The following is a 14620-nucleotide window of genomic DNA, read 5'->3' as shown; positions in this document are numbered from 1 at the left end:
TATTTTATTTTGAAGAAAAGTGTTGCTGAATACTTCGGGAAGCTTATGGTGAACATGCTCCATTTCAAGATACTTGTAAACACTGGTTTAAATGCTTTATTTTAAATATATATATATATTACTGATTTTTCACAGAGGGGAAGAAAGAGGGATAGAGAGTTAGAAACATCGATGAGAGAGAATCATTGATCAGCTGCCTCTTGCACATCCCTTACTGGGGATGCGCCTGCAACCAAGGTACATGCCCTTGACTGGAATCGAACCTGGGACCTTTCAGTTCCCAGGCTGACACTCTATCCACTGAGCCAAACTGGTCCTGGCTGGTTTAAATGCTTTAAAAGTGATGATTTTGATGTGAAAGACAAAGAACGTCCAGGTCAATTTGAACCGCACTTTGTGAAATGACCAGAATGGGCCAGAAGACACGGCAAAGTAATTTTGCTTCATGATGATGTACCATCACACACTTCAAAACCCGTTAAAGAGACATTGAAAGATCTTGCCTGGGAAGTATTAACCCACCCGCCATATTCCCCAGACCTTGCTCCTTCAGATGACCACTTGTTCCAATCCATGGTGGCACACGCACTTTCTGAGCAGCACTTCAAAATGTACAAAGAAGTGGAAAATTGGGTCTCTGAATGGTTTGCCTCAAAACAAGGAAAGTTCTACTGGGACGGTATCCACAAATTACCGGAGAGATGGGAGAAATAAAACATGTTTGATGTTTCTCTTGAAATGTTGTTTTCTTTGATTACAAAATCCGCATTATTTTTTTAAAATATATTTTATTGATTTTTTTACAGAGAGGAAAGGAGAGAGATAGTCAGAAACATGGATGAGAGAGTCATCGATCAGCTGCCTCCTGCACGCCCCCCACTGGGGATGTGCCCAAAACCAAGGCACATGCCCCCAACCAGAATCAAACCCAGGACCCTTCAGCCCGCAGGCTGATGCTCTACCCACTGAGCTAAACCGGTTTCAGCAAAATCCACATTATTAACCGGTACTCCTGGTACCCATGTCCGGCCCTGCCCCTCCTCTGCTCCAAACTCTCCCATGATTTCCCGTTGCCCTCGGCACCAAGTTTCAGGTGGCTCTCTCCCACCCACCATCTCTCCTGAGACCCAGAACTGCGTCCTCACGTCCCCTAGAGCTCCATTCCCTGCATCCCACTAATCTCCGCATCCTCCCTCTAACCCGACCCTCCTCCATCTCATGTACAGTTCCACCGTCTGTGCAGAGACGGGAGTCTTCCTCCCTCCAGCCTCCCCACCCCCCTGTGTATCTCTGCCCCTGCATCTCTCTGTCCCATTTCTTCCCCTCCGTTCCCATGGGCAGGGCCCCAGTAGAAGCCTTATCCCCCATCCCCTCACCTAGCCTTCTACCTTCAGCCTCATCTCCTACAGTCCATGAGTCCTCACAGGCTCCTGAGTCCTACACCCAGACCTGCCCCTCCCCTGCTCACAGCCCTCCTGTGGCTCCCTGGGGCTCTCAGGAGACATCCAAGGAATGGCCGGACCCTGCCTTGCCCAGTCCCACGCACTCCACCTGCTCCCTCCTGCCTGCAGCACTGACTCTGAACACCCTGCCATTCCTGGGCCAGCCTGTCTCTCCCCTCCCAGGTCTGCAGTCAACCTTTCCTCTGCCTGGAATGCTCTCCCTCACTCTCCGCCCTCCTCCAACCTGGCTAATCCACAACTTGTCCTTCAGGTCTCTTAGTAAGAACCAAAATAATAATTATCGCGTATCCGGTGCCAGGAACTGTGCAAAAATGTCTCCCGGACGTTATGGGCTGATCCCTCCCAAACGCCCCATGAGCTGGTGTTTACCATCCGGGAGACAGCAGCTCAGAGACAGGCCGGCTGGAGGTTGCACGGCCAGAGGGAGAAGCTGGGCAGCCTGGGCCCAGGATGGCCAGACTGCGCGCTCCTGCCACCCCATGCTGGCCTCGCCAGTCCTCTGAGCTCGCCCAGGTAGAGTTCTCGCCATGCAAATAACAATGATAATACTATATCATGAGCATTTTCTGCACATCCAGTGTGGTTCTTGGGGTGCTACATTAACCCTTCAAAACCCCATGGGGTGGGTTTTATAATCTAAAGACAGTTGCAAATTCAACCCTCTTCCCATTTAGGAGTCGGGTCTCTGTCCTCCCCATTCCCCTTGCATCTGGGTCGGCTCTGCGAACTCTAGACAGAGAGAGAGTACAGTGGAAGGAACTGTGCTCTGGCGAGGCCTCAAGAGACTGGCCTATTCCACTTCCTGCATTGTAAGGAAGCTCAAGCAGCCTCACGGGGAGGTATAATGGCCCCTAGTGAACAGCCAGCTCACAAGCCTGTGATGGATCCATCTTGGATGTTGTTCCTCTGGCCTCTCTGAGCCAAGCCGTCCCTGCCAAGCTCAAATCTCAGGTTTATGAACAAACTGAAGGACTGTGGGGTTACGCCACCAAACAGAAGGCCAGGCTGTCACTGATGGCGCCTGATGGAGGAGGAAACTCAGGCTTCGAGAGTAGGTAGTTGTCGAAGGTCCTCCTGGAGACAGGTATTGGGCAGGATCCGAACCCATGGCCTCGGGATCCAGACCCAGGCCTGTAACCACTGCGCGTGCCTCTTCCTGTCTCAATAGGCCAAGTGAACAGACTGAGGCTCAGAGACGAAAAGTAAAAGTAACGCACTCGAGACCTCACAGCTGGTGAGTGTGAAAGTGAGTGTCACGAAGGCTGAGTCCAGGTCCCAGCTCTTCCCCGCACCAGGTTTTGATTACCTCTTGCTTGTCTGCCTCCCCAACCAGAATCGGACCTTCTGGTCTCCTTCCCTCTTGTGTCTCCACAAACTCACCCTCTGGTGGTAATAACTCATTGGACTTTTGGCCAAACTGATCCATTAGACTCACCCTGTTGGCTGACATGACTCAATGAACCCATCTTATTGGATTAGATGACCCACTGAAATCTCTCTATTGGCTGAGGTGACCACTGAACCCTCCCTATTGGCTGAGGTGACTCACTGAGCCCATCCTACCTGCCAAGATGACCCACTGAACTCTCCCGGCTAGCTGAGGTGACCCAATAAACCCTCCAAGTCTCCGCAGGGGCCTGGCACCCAGGAGCCCACAGCAAGCACCTTTCAGATGAAGCCTTTCTTACCCCCACCCCACCTCACTGGTATTTGTCTTTCAAGACTCAACTTAGAGGCCACCACCCTGGGAAGTCTCTGACCCCACAGGCCTGCTCGGGTGCCCCAGGTGGCCCCAGTGCCTCCGCGTACAGCACCCGGCACCCCACCTCACGGTTGCCTTTGCCCACATCCACCCCACTTTGACATGGAAGCTTCTCAGAGGCCGGGACTGGACGTGACTCACCTGGGTCTCCAGCGTGGCCCAGCACAGGGCCCGGCACTCAGGAAAACTAAGTGAATGTTTGTCGAATGAATCAAGGAATGGGTGTCCACGGAATGAGGTACCAGAGACAGACGTCGAGAGTCAGAGTTTTATTGCCGAGTTTCACGGACGGGCCTCAAATCCGCCCGATCTCCTTCAGCTTGGCCACCAGGTCCTCCGTGGTCTCCACCTTGACACCGGCCGTGCGCTGAGGCGGGTCCTCCACACTCACCACGGTGAGCTTGGACGTCAGGTCCACGCCCAGGTCCCCGGCCTTGAGCACCTCGATCTTCTTCTTCTTGGCTTTCTACGTACGGGAGGCCACAGCTCGCAAGGCTGCCGTCGAACCCCCTGCCCGCCCTCCCGCAGCCCCCAGGGTGCCACGTCCGCTGAACAACTCCCATTGGCTGGACCCTTCTGGACCTGCCCACTGGCCAGGACACGTGTGACCCCTTACAGGGCCACACCCGGTGCAGACAGACAACAACTATTGCCTGGGGTGACCTGGGAAGCCCTCCGATTTCGGAGTCCTCTTTCAGTCAACAGCCTCCACTGGCTCGAATGAACTGGCAAACTCACCCTCTGGCAATAACTCATTGGACTTTTGGCCAAACTGATCCATTAAACTCACCCTATTGGCTGACATGACTCAATGAACCCATCTTATTGGATTAGATGACTCAATGAACTCATCTTATTGGCTGAGATGACCCACTGAACCCTCCCTATTGGCTGAGATGACCCATTGAACCCTCCCTATTGGCTGAGGTGACTCACTGAGCCTATCCTACCGGCCAAGATGACCCACCGAACACTCCCTGCTAGCTGAGGTGACCCAATAAACCCTCCTCAGGTGTCCAGGATTCCAAAATGAACTGTTCCTATTGGTTGTAAGGACAAGGGGAACCCTCTTTATTGTCTGATCAACCCTTTCATTGGCTGAGGTAAACAGCAAGCCCGCCCTGTTGGCCAAGCAGCCCCATGAGCCCTCGTTCTCGGCACAGATGGCCCCGTGGACCCTCTCTGTCAGCCCAGATGGCCAGTGATTCCTTTCTTTGGATGAGATGTCCCTTCATCCTGTCTCCTCCCATCTGAACACCAGGGAGGCGGCACGGGGCCTCCGGCACTCGCCCCGCCCCAGGCCCCCGCGGCCCATCCGCCAGCTGCTCACCATGATGTTTGGCAACGTGGCGTACCGGGGCTCATTGAGCCGCAGGTCGGCGGTCACCACGGCGGGCATCTTCAGGCGCACCGTCTCCAGGCCTCCGTCGACCTCCCGCTCCACCTTCACCTTGTCCCCTTCCAGCGTCAACTGGGAGGCAAAGGTGCCCTGGGGAGAGACAGTGCAGGGGGAGTGGGCAGCGTAGTTCAGGGCAGGCCCCGAGCAGTCCCCCTCTGGCTCTTCTGCGAGAGCAGCAGAGGCGTGAATGAATGACAACAGAAGAGGAAGCATCCTGCAAGGTGATCCATAGACATCAAGTTCAAATACGGGGGGGGGACGAGCAGCAGGCATGGTTCAGTGGTTGAGCGTCAACTCATGAACCGGAAGTCACCTGTTTGATTCTGGTCAGGGCACAGGCCAGGGTTGCAGGCTCAATAGCCAATAGGGGGCGTGCAGGAGGCAACCAAATCACTGATTCTCTGTCACCATTAATGTTTCTATCTCTCCTTCTCCCTTCCCTCTCTGAAACCAATCTTATATAATAAAACCCTGTTATGCAAATCAGCCGGACTGTGGAACAACTGGTCGCTATGATGTGCACTGACCACCAGGGGCCAGACGCTCAACACAGCAAGCCGAGTGCAGCGGCAGTGGCGGGATATCAATAATATATATATGTGGAATATCAATAATAAATAAATATATATATATATATATATATATATATATATATATATATATATATATATATATATATAATTTTAAAGCCCAAAGAACCTAATAAAATTATGAGGAGGGGGTGGGGGAGAAACCCATCTTGAAAAAATCCATTTTTTTCTCAGCGGACCATGTTCCAGGCTGGGGAACAGCAGGTGCAAAGGCCCTGAGGCGGGGACAGGGTGGTGTGGTTGAGGAGCAGACGAGAACAGGTGTCCCACTGGGCACTCCTCCTTCCTGCCCGCTGTACTGCTTTACGTCTGCCTCCCCTGGAAGGGCAGGGACAGGTAGCCGTGTTCGGACCCCCCAGGCCTGGCCCCCTGCAGGCGCTCCCCGCTCCAGCCTCACCCACCTGTGGCCAGTCCAGAAACCCGGCCGTCATCTGCCCCGTCTGGTTACAGTCGTCATCGATGGCCTGAGAGGGGAAAGAGAAGACCGTATGACAAGGGGGATTCCCACACACTGTCGGGACCTCTGTCTGCAACAGCCCCACCCTCCTCCCTCCTGTCCTCCCTTCTCCCGCCCACCCACCCACCCTCCTCCCTCCTCCCTCCCATCCTTCCTCCTCCTTTCTCCCTCCCGTCCTCCTTTCTCCCTTCCATCCTCCCTCCTCCCTCCTGTCCTCCCTTCTCCCTCCCACCCACCCACCCTCCTCCCTCCCAGCCTCTCTACAGGCCCTGTTCCTCTAGCACCAGTGGTCGGCAAACTCATTAGTCACCAGAGCCGAATATCAACAGGACAACGATTGGAATTTCTTCTGAGAGCCACATTTTTTAAACTTAAACTTCTTCTAACGCCACTTCTTCAACATAGACTCGCACAGGCCGTGGCGTTTTGTGGAAGAGCCACACCCAAGAGGCCAAAGAGCCACACGTGGCTCGCGAGCCCCAGTTTACCAGCCACGGCTCCAGCACGTCTGTCTCTGCTCTGTCCCGTGGGCCGTGGCCCAGGCCCCCAGGTTCCAGTCCCACCTCACGGACACTAAGGGGCCCTTCTTCCAAACTCGGGAGCAGAAGGAGCAAAGCCCCAGCCGCTCGCTCGGCCTGGGACCCACGAGCCTGGGCCTGAGTCACGTGCCTCTCACCTCAGGCCTCCCAGCTCCCAGGCAGGGAAGAGGTGGGGAAGGGGGGAAAGGGGAGGGCTGGTACCCACCTGCTTGCCCAGCAGCACCAGGCCCACCTTCTCCTTCTCTGCCAGCTTGGCCAGGACCCGGGCCACCTGCAGGGGCCCCAGGCGCTCCGCCTCTGCAGCCGGCACCTCCACGTGGATGCCTCGGTCTGCGCCCATGGCCAGGGCCGTACGGAGGGTCTCCTGGGGGAGAGGGAGGGCTTGGCTTGGCTTCCAGCATCAGGGGATCCAGGAGCCTGAACCCAGCCACTCAGACCCAGGGGCCCAGCCCCCCAGCCCCTCCTCCCTCAGACCCAGGCCCCCACCCCTCCTCTCTCAGACTCAGGAGTCCAGGCCCCCAGCCCTCCTCCCTCAGACCCAGGGGCCCAGCCCCCCAGCCCCTCCTCCCTCAGACCCAGGCCCCCACCCCTCCTCCCTCAGACTCAGGAGTCCAGGCCCCCAGCCCTCCTCCCTCAGACCCAGGGGTCCAGCCCCCAGCCCCTCCTCCCTCAGACCCAGGGGTCCAGGCCCCCAGCCCCTCCTCCCTCACATCTCCAGTTCCTCCTCCCTCAGACCAAGGAGGCCAGGCCCCCAGCCCCTCCTCCCTCAGACCCAGGGGTCCAGCCCCCAGCCCCTCCTCCCTCAGACCCAGGGGTCCAGCGAGCACCCTCCCCGCCCGGCACCTGGCACTGGCTGGGCCCGCAGCTGACAGCAATGACCTCCTTCACCAGCTTCTTCTCCTTGAGCCTCACGGCCTCCTCCACGGCGATCTCGCAGAAGGGGTTCATGGAGTGCTTCACGCCATCGGTGACCACACCCGTCTTGTCTGGCTTCACTCGGATCTGTGCAGCCAGGAGGGGAGGGGCGGGGTCAGGGCGGGGGCCACGGCCCCAACCCTCGCCCAGCGGGGGACACCCAGACTCTTACTGCTCCCCTACACCGTCCTCTCTGGGGCTGGTGGGTGTGACAGCCCCTCCTGCTGGCATGGCAGAAGCAGAGATGCGGATGAGGAGGGGGGGAAAAAAGAGAAAATGTTTAACTATCATTTTCTATCACCATCCTCTCGTTTTTAAAAAGTCATTTTAGCCCTGACCGGTTTGGCTCAATGGATAGAGCGTCAGCCTGAGGACTGAAGGGTCCCAGGTTCGATTCTGGTCAAGGGCATGTACCTTGGTTGTGGGCACATCCCCAGTAGGGGGTGTGCAAGAAGCAGCTGAACAATAATTCTCTCTCATCGATGTTTCTATCTCTCTATCCCTCTCCCTTCCTCTCTGTAAAAAAATCAATAAAATATGTTTGTTTGTTTTTATAAAAAAAAGTCATTTTAACTGCAAAAGTAAGGCTCACATTTCAGAACTGGATGAATTTACTCTCAAGAAATGCAACGGTTTTGCTCAGTGGATAGAGGGTCGGCCTGCGGACTGAAAGGTCCCGGGTTCGATTCCGGTCAAGGGCATGTACCTTGGTTGCGGGCACATCCCCAGTAGGGGATGTGCAAGAGGCAGCTGATCGATGATTCTCTCTCATCGATGTTTCTGACTCTCTATCCCTCTCTCTTCCTCTCTGAAAAATCAATAAAATATATTTTTTAAAAAAGAAGAAAAAAAAAAAAAAGAAATGTAACTGGAGCAAAAACCAGGGGCCAAATCCGTGTTTTTTCAGGAGAACCTGTGCTAAGGACAAGGCACATGTTCCCCCAAACACCCACACATCCCCTGGCTCCTCCCCCATCCTATTCGAAATGCACCTCCCCACCAGGGCCGGTGTGGCTCAGCTGATGGTGCTCAGCGCCATCCCACGCACCAAGACTCCAGTGCACATGCCCTGGCTGTGGGTTCGATCCCGGAGGCAGCCGGTCAAGGTTTCTCTCTCTCTCTTTCTCTCTGTCCCTCTCTCTCTCAAATCTATAAAAACATATTTTTTAAAGTGAAATGCACCCTCCCAACTCTCCCCACCCACCCCTTTATCTGTTTAGTTCTTCTGATTGCACGTGGCCAGCTAACCTATGTCATACACTGTACTTAAAATGTCTGACCTAGCTTCTCCCCACCAGAATGCCAACTCCCCGAGGATAGGAATGGATGTCTGTTTGGTCTGGCCTAGATGGTGCCTGGTACAGGGCAGGTGCACAGCTAACATAGAAACCCACACCTCTGTTAGCCAATGACTGAGGACCTGCTAACAGTTATGCAGTTAGAACCTGCTCCTGTCTGTTCACTATTTTTTTTTTTTTTTTCAGAGAGGAGGAAGGGAGAGGGAGAGAGAAACATCAATGATGAGACAGAATCATTGATGGGCTGCCTCCTGCACGGCCCCTACTGGGGATTAAGCCCGCAACCCCAGCACGTGCCCTTGACTGGAATCGAACCTGGGACCCTTCAGTCCACAGGCTGACACTCTAGCCACTGAGCCACACCGGCCAGGGCTCCAAGCGGTTTCTACCAAGTGATTGCCAACAGCCCCTCCTGAGCCCTGGCTGAGGTCTAAGGGCTTCTGTTCGGTGCCAGGAACCACCAGGGGAGTCACAGGGCATGAGCTGGGGCTTCAGGGCGCTCAGAGGGAGCAGGACGCAGCAAGCAGGACAGCCCACGCCAGACGGGAGACGGCGGCCAGCAGGCCAGGCCAGCAGCCAAGCGCCCAGCAGCGGTCCGCGCTCTGAGGCCCGCCAGCAGGACACCGTGTGGGGGCAGACGAAGAAGGCTCACAGCCCTCAGCGGCGGCACCGGTGACCTGAGGGCAGGGAGGTGCCCGCCATGCAGAGAACAGGAGGCAGTGCCATGTGCTCCCAGAACCGAGAGAGGGCGTGGCTGGTCGGGGCAGGCCCAGAGAGGGAACCGGGTTTGGGGGCCCTAAGTTTCCTTTCTTTGGAGGGTCCTCCTTAAGGAAATAGACACACAGACACAGACACACAATGATTTTCCCTCATCATGGATGCTTCTCTCTAATCACGGACACAGCAGTGCTCCAGCCTCTCCTGGGGCCTAAAGGTTAAACGTCATCATGGAACTGTGTCCTTGGCCAGAAGTGCCAAATGCTATTAATACCCTGGGGCCTAGATACACATAGAGACACAGACAGAGACAGACACAGACACACAGAGACACAGACACAGACACACAGGCAGAGACAGGCACAGACACACAGAGACACAGACACAGACACACAGACAGAGACAGACGCAGACACACAGACACAGACACACAGAGATAGACACATTCACAGACACAGAGACACACACAGACACAGAGACACACACAGATACAGAGACAGAACACAGACACACTCACAGACACAGAGACAGACACACAGACACACACACAGTCACAGAGACAGACACACTCAGAGACACACACAGACACAGACAGAGACAGACACACTCAGAGACACAGACACACACACAGTCACAGAGACAGATACAGACACACACACAGACACAGAGACTGATGCACTCACAAGACAGCCAGAGACACACACAGAGAGACACAGACACATACACTCACAGAGACACATAGATATACACTCACAGGGAGACACAGGCACATACACTCACAGGGACACACAGATATACATACACAGGGAGACACAGACACACACATGGACAGCCGGAGACACATTCACACAGAGCACAGAGACAAACACACACAGCCAGAGACACAGACACTGAGACAGGGACACACACACACAGACACCCACATTCACACTGAGCAGAGCATTTGTTACGCTTTGAATAAATGACTAAATAAACTTCCAGCGCTATTGCTTCAATAATAATATCACTGAACACTAGCCCACATTTACCTACCGCGTGCTGGGCACTGTTTGAAGAGCTTATTTAATCTTCACCACAACCCATAAAGGAAGTACTAGCGTTATCCCTGGTGTTCAGAGGAGGAAAATGAGGCTCAGAGAGGCTAAGCAACTCCCCGAAGGCCACACAGCAGGACGCAGACCCGGGCAGGTGGGCTCGGATTCTCCACTCTGAACCTTTCGGCAGAGCACCCGCTGTCTAACCCAGATGGCAGTGACGGCACCAGACAGACCCTACTCCCAGCCAGAGCTCAGATCCTGGAGGGGAGACGGTCACCAAAGCAAGAAACCTGTAAACTACCTCGTGGGTCCCAAAGTGATACAAGTCGGGGGTGGGTGGGGGGACAGGGAGGTACACAAGGAAGCAGACAGGGACTATGGCGCTGAGATTCAGGCAGGTGAGCAGGGAAGGCCTCCCAGAGGCCTTTGAACAAAGACTGGAAGGAGTGAGGGAGGGAGGCTGGGAACACAGGGGTGGTCAGAGCCGGCACACCCCAGAAGGAATTGCTGGGGTGGGGGCTGCCATCTGGGTAAACAGGATCCCGGCTCAGTGTGGGGAGGCTAAGAAAGGGAAGCCTGGAGCCCGTAGAGACACCCAGGGGCGCACCAAGACAGCCTGAGGAGGCAAGATGGGGGGCTTCCTGGAGGAGGCGGTGCCGGTTCATTGAGCTCTGATGTGCAACAGGTCCAGGCCGGAGTGAGGCAGGACACAGCAGGGGCACAAGAAGCAGAGGTTGGAGGGGGAAGAGGAAGGTGCCCCAGCAGAAGGCACAGCTGGGATGAAAGCCCGAGACAGGAGGGATGTCGATGGCTGAACAGGGGACCAGGGCCAAACCTGGAGGGGCCTTGAACCCCGGGCTGAGGGATGGGACTTTGTCCTGAGGGTGCTGGACCACTGGAAGGGTGGAGACAGCTCAAGGTGAGGCCTCAACTGCCGTGGCCATGAGGCTGGAGAAGAGGGAACGGGATGGAGAAGAGGGAGATGGAGGGGGCAGGGGGTTGGGGCTGAGAGCCCATCTCTGGCCCGGCAATTAGGCTGTCGCCAGTGTTGGAATCATTATTTGTTCAGAAAGGGACATCAACAGACACATCCCTCTGAGACAGGATGCCATGGAGGGGGCCCCGGGACTGTCGGGGGGCGGGGGCAGGCAGAACCCACACTTCAGCCAAGTTCAGGAGTGGATACCAGGAGGCTGCACATTACCCTCTCGGGGCACGCACAGCGGAGACACCCCTGCAGGGCCCCAGGCTGGGCGATCCAGGACCCACAGCTGAGTTCAACGTGAGCCTGCCCGGTGGGGAGACATAGGGCCCCAGGCATCTCAGGCCAGGGACCAGGACTGGGATCTTGGTCACAGGCCCAGCGGGGGGCTGGGGCGGGGGACTGGGGGGCTACAGAGCCCAAAGGATCAGTGGGAGGTCGGAGGGAAACAGCAGAATGGAATCCCAAAAACCCAAGAGGAGCAAGTCTCCACATGCCTGGGGCCCAGGCCGGGCGGCTGTGAGTGGGAGGGGAGGAGGGCAGCTGGGGCAGGGCTTGCCTGTGGTTCCATACTGCCAGTCACTGCCGACTAGACAAGTAACGGAACCTTCATGGGCCTCAGTTTTCTCACCTGCCCAATGGGAATAATAAATCTGGAGCAGCCCTAGCTGGTGTGGCTCAGTGGATAGAGCATCAACCTGCAGACTGAAGGGTCTGGGGTTCAATTCCAGTCAAGGGCACACGCCCAGGTTGTGGGCTCCATCCCCAGTGGGGAGCATGCAGGAGGCAGCCGATCCATGATTCTCTCATCATTGATGTTTTTATCTCTCACTCTCTCTCTCCCTCTCTGAAATCAGTAAAAATATATTTAAAAACAAACAAATAGATAAATATAGAGCAGTGAGCCCTAGCTGGTTTGGCCTAGTGGATAGAGTGTTGGCCTGCGGACTGAAGGGTCAAGGGTTCGATTCCGATCAAGGGCACATGCCCAGGTTGTGGACTTGATCCCCAGTAGGGGGCATGCAGAAGGCAGCTGATCAATGATATTATCTCATCATTGTTGTTTCTATCTACCTCTCCCTTCATCTCTGAAATAAATAAAAATATATTTTAAAAATATAAATCTAGAGCATCGATTTTTAATCTTTTTCATCGCACATATCAAGGACTAAAATTCTGCACACCATAAAATATATGATGCTAGCCAAAACCAGTCTGGCTCAGTGGATAGAGCATCGGACTAAAGGATCCCGGGTTTGATTCCGGTCAGGGGCATGTACCTTGGTTTTGGGCATATCCCCAGTGGGAGGTGTGAAAGGGGCAGCTGATCGATGACTCTCTCTCATCGATGTTTCTAACTCTCTATCTCTCTCTTCCTCTCTGTAAAAAATCAATAAAAAATATATATTTAAAAAAATTATGATGCTTTTTGCCGACCTGACAAAAAAAAAATTGGACTCATTCACATTGGATGGCTAGTGATGTGTTGGCTGTTGTCATTTTTTTTTTTTTTTTGACAGTCTAATCAGTGCTCTAAAAGTTCTGGCGGCACAGCAGGGAGCCTGGCACCCTGGTTGGAAACGCTGGCCTGGAGGATGCTGAAAGGACTAAATGGGCTCATCTCAGCCCAGGACTTAGAATGCTGCCCGGTGAACAAATAATATCGCCCAAAGGTGAGCTATTATAATCACTAACGTTTTCACACCCCAACCTGACGGGCCCCAGGGATCCACCCGCCTGAGGCCTCCAGCACGCCAGGTCCTGTGCGGGGCGATGCTGGGGACACTGAGGCAGGCTCCCGGTCTGCTGTGGGGGGGTGAGGGGCAGGGGGACAGGACAGGTACTGAAAGGAAGTGGCCTGGGGCAGTGTGTCTGATTCTCGCCTCTGTCCACACCGGCTTCTCTCTGGGTACCAGCCAGGCGCTCGGAGAGACGTCCCCAAACCGGTCTCCTGGAGGATGTGAGCCATCCCACCAACTGATCAGACTGGCTTCCGACTCCAGGGGGCACTTCTCCCTCCTCTCCAGCTCTGCGGGTTCCCTCGGCACCTGGCCTGAGCTCCAGGGCAGCTGGATTCCTGTTCTGTGGTACAGTCCACAGTCCGTGGGGTGTGCAATGCCGCCCGGCGGGGGAAGCATGGCTTGTGTGCAGGGCACCGTCCTGGGTGAGGAGTACACGGAGCTGGAAGGGAATCCCGGCCCCGCCCCTTCCCGGCTCAGGGGCCGCTCCGTGCCTCGGTTTCTCCACGTGTTAAGCAGGGAGCACGACTCCACCAGCGTCAGAAAAATAAGAGGCGGTAGCTCGCTCTGCACGCAATGATCAAGGCAGTGAGTTCAGAAGCGGAGGAAAGGAAACGGGGTCGATCGGCAGTTAGACCTCACAATCGCTCGATCTTTGCCCTCAGGTGTGACTTTGACGTGGGGGGGGGGGGGGGTTAGAGGGCAGAGATCAGACGTTACGAGAAGATACCCTACACAAGGTGCGCTCGTGACCCCGGAAGCACACGGCCGCGGGGCACGGGGAAGGTGGGAGAAGGGGGAGCCCGGTCACCTTCACGGCGAAGTCGATGACCCTCTTGACAGCCACCAGCGCGCGCAGCTCCGCCATCTTCCAGCCGCGGCCACCTGCGGGGTCAGGCCGCACCCTCCGGCCCTAGGCCCCGAGGCCCCGCCCCCTCGCCCTGCTCTGCGCCTGCGCCCGGGCCGCCAGCCAGTCAACTCGGCGGTGCCCGCCTCCGCCCAACAAAGGACCAATCGGAAGGCCGGGCGAGGGAGGTGTGTCAAACGGCTGCGGGCCAATGGGAAGCGGGCTCCAGAGAGAGAGGCGGAACCCGGCGGGTAAGGGACACTGGCTTGGAGAAGGGGGCGTGGCCGGGAACTAGGGGAAAGGTCGGTTCCGGGGGAGGGAGCGGAGGAGGGAAGGCGCCAGTCGTTCCAAACTTTTCCTCGCGTCCTCCGATCTACCCCTGCCCCAGTTCCCTGGGTCTTCCTCGCCTCTCAAAGTCGCAGCGCACGTATCCCCACGCCCACTCCGAGCCGATGTCCCCACGCCCCTGGATCCTCCCGCGTTTGCTCTGCATCTTCCCCATATACCCCGTGTCCTCGTCCCCCTCCACATCCATGTGTTTTTTAAATATATATATTTTTACTGATTTTTTACAGAGAGGAAGGGAGAGGGATAGAAAGCTAGAAACATCGATGAGAGAGAAACATCGACCAACTGCCTCTTGCACACCTCCCACTGGGGATGTGCCCGCAACCAAGGTGCATGCCCTTGACCAGAATCGAACCTGGAACCTTTCACTCCGCAGGCTGACGCTCTATCCACTAAGCCAATCCGGTTTCGGCTGGGGTTTTTTGTTTTGTTTTGTTTTGCTTTTGTTTTGTTAATCCTCACCCGAGAGAGGCAGGGGGAGAGACAAAGAAGAGAGAAACATGGATATGAGACACCTCGATTGGTCG

General features: G+C 55.6%; 1 protein-coding gene across 1 annotated transcript; it reads right to left on the bottom strand.

The window, feature by feature from the left end:
* Positions 1–3479: 3479 nt before the first annotated feature.
* Positions 3480–13865, bottom strand: ETFB (electron transfer flavoprotein subunit beta). Its single transcript, XM_036430369.1, has 6 exons — positions 13710–13865; positions 7054–7212; positions 6416–6574; positions 5616–5678; positions 4556–4714; positions 3480–3691 (listed from the first exon to the last, which is right to left on the bottom strand). The coding sequence occupies exons 1-6, from the start codon at positions 13764–13766 to the stop codon at positions 3521–3523; spliced, it is 768 nt and encodes a 255-aa protein (XP_036286262.1). The 5' UTR covers positions 13767–13865; the 3' UTR covers positions 3480–3520.
* Between the last annotated feature and the right edge of the window lie 755 nt (positions 13866–14620).

The sequence above is a fragment of the Pipistrellus kuhlii genome, unplaced genomic scaffold, assembly GCF_014108245.1.
Source record: "Pipistrellus kuhlii isolate mPipKuh1 unplaced genomic scaffold, mPipKuh1.p scaffold_m20_p_108, whole genome shotgun sequence".
Taxonomy (NCBI): domain Eukaryota; kingdom Metazoa; phylum Chordata; class Mammalia; order Chiroptera; family Vespertilionidae; genus Pipistrellus; species Pipistrellus kuhlii.
This window is presented reverse-complemented; position numbering and strand designations above follow the sequence as displayed.

Excerpts from the sequence above, each read along its gene's own strand:
- ETFB (XM_036430369.1), bottom strand. The coding sequence starts at position 13,766 with ATGGCGGAGCTGCGCGCGCTGGTGGCTGTCAAGAGGGTCATCGACTTC. Across the intron at positions 7,213-13,709 it reads TCATCGACTTCGCCGTGAAG|ATCCGAGTGAAGCCAGACAA; the intron begins GTGACCGGGCTC and ends CTGGCTGCACAG. Across the intron at positions 3,692-4,555 it reads CCACGTTGCCAAACATCATG|AAAGCCAAGAAGAAGAAGAT; the intron begins GTGAGCAGCTGG and ends TCCCGTACGTAG.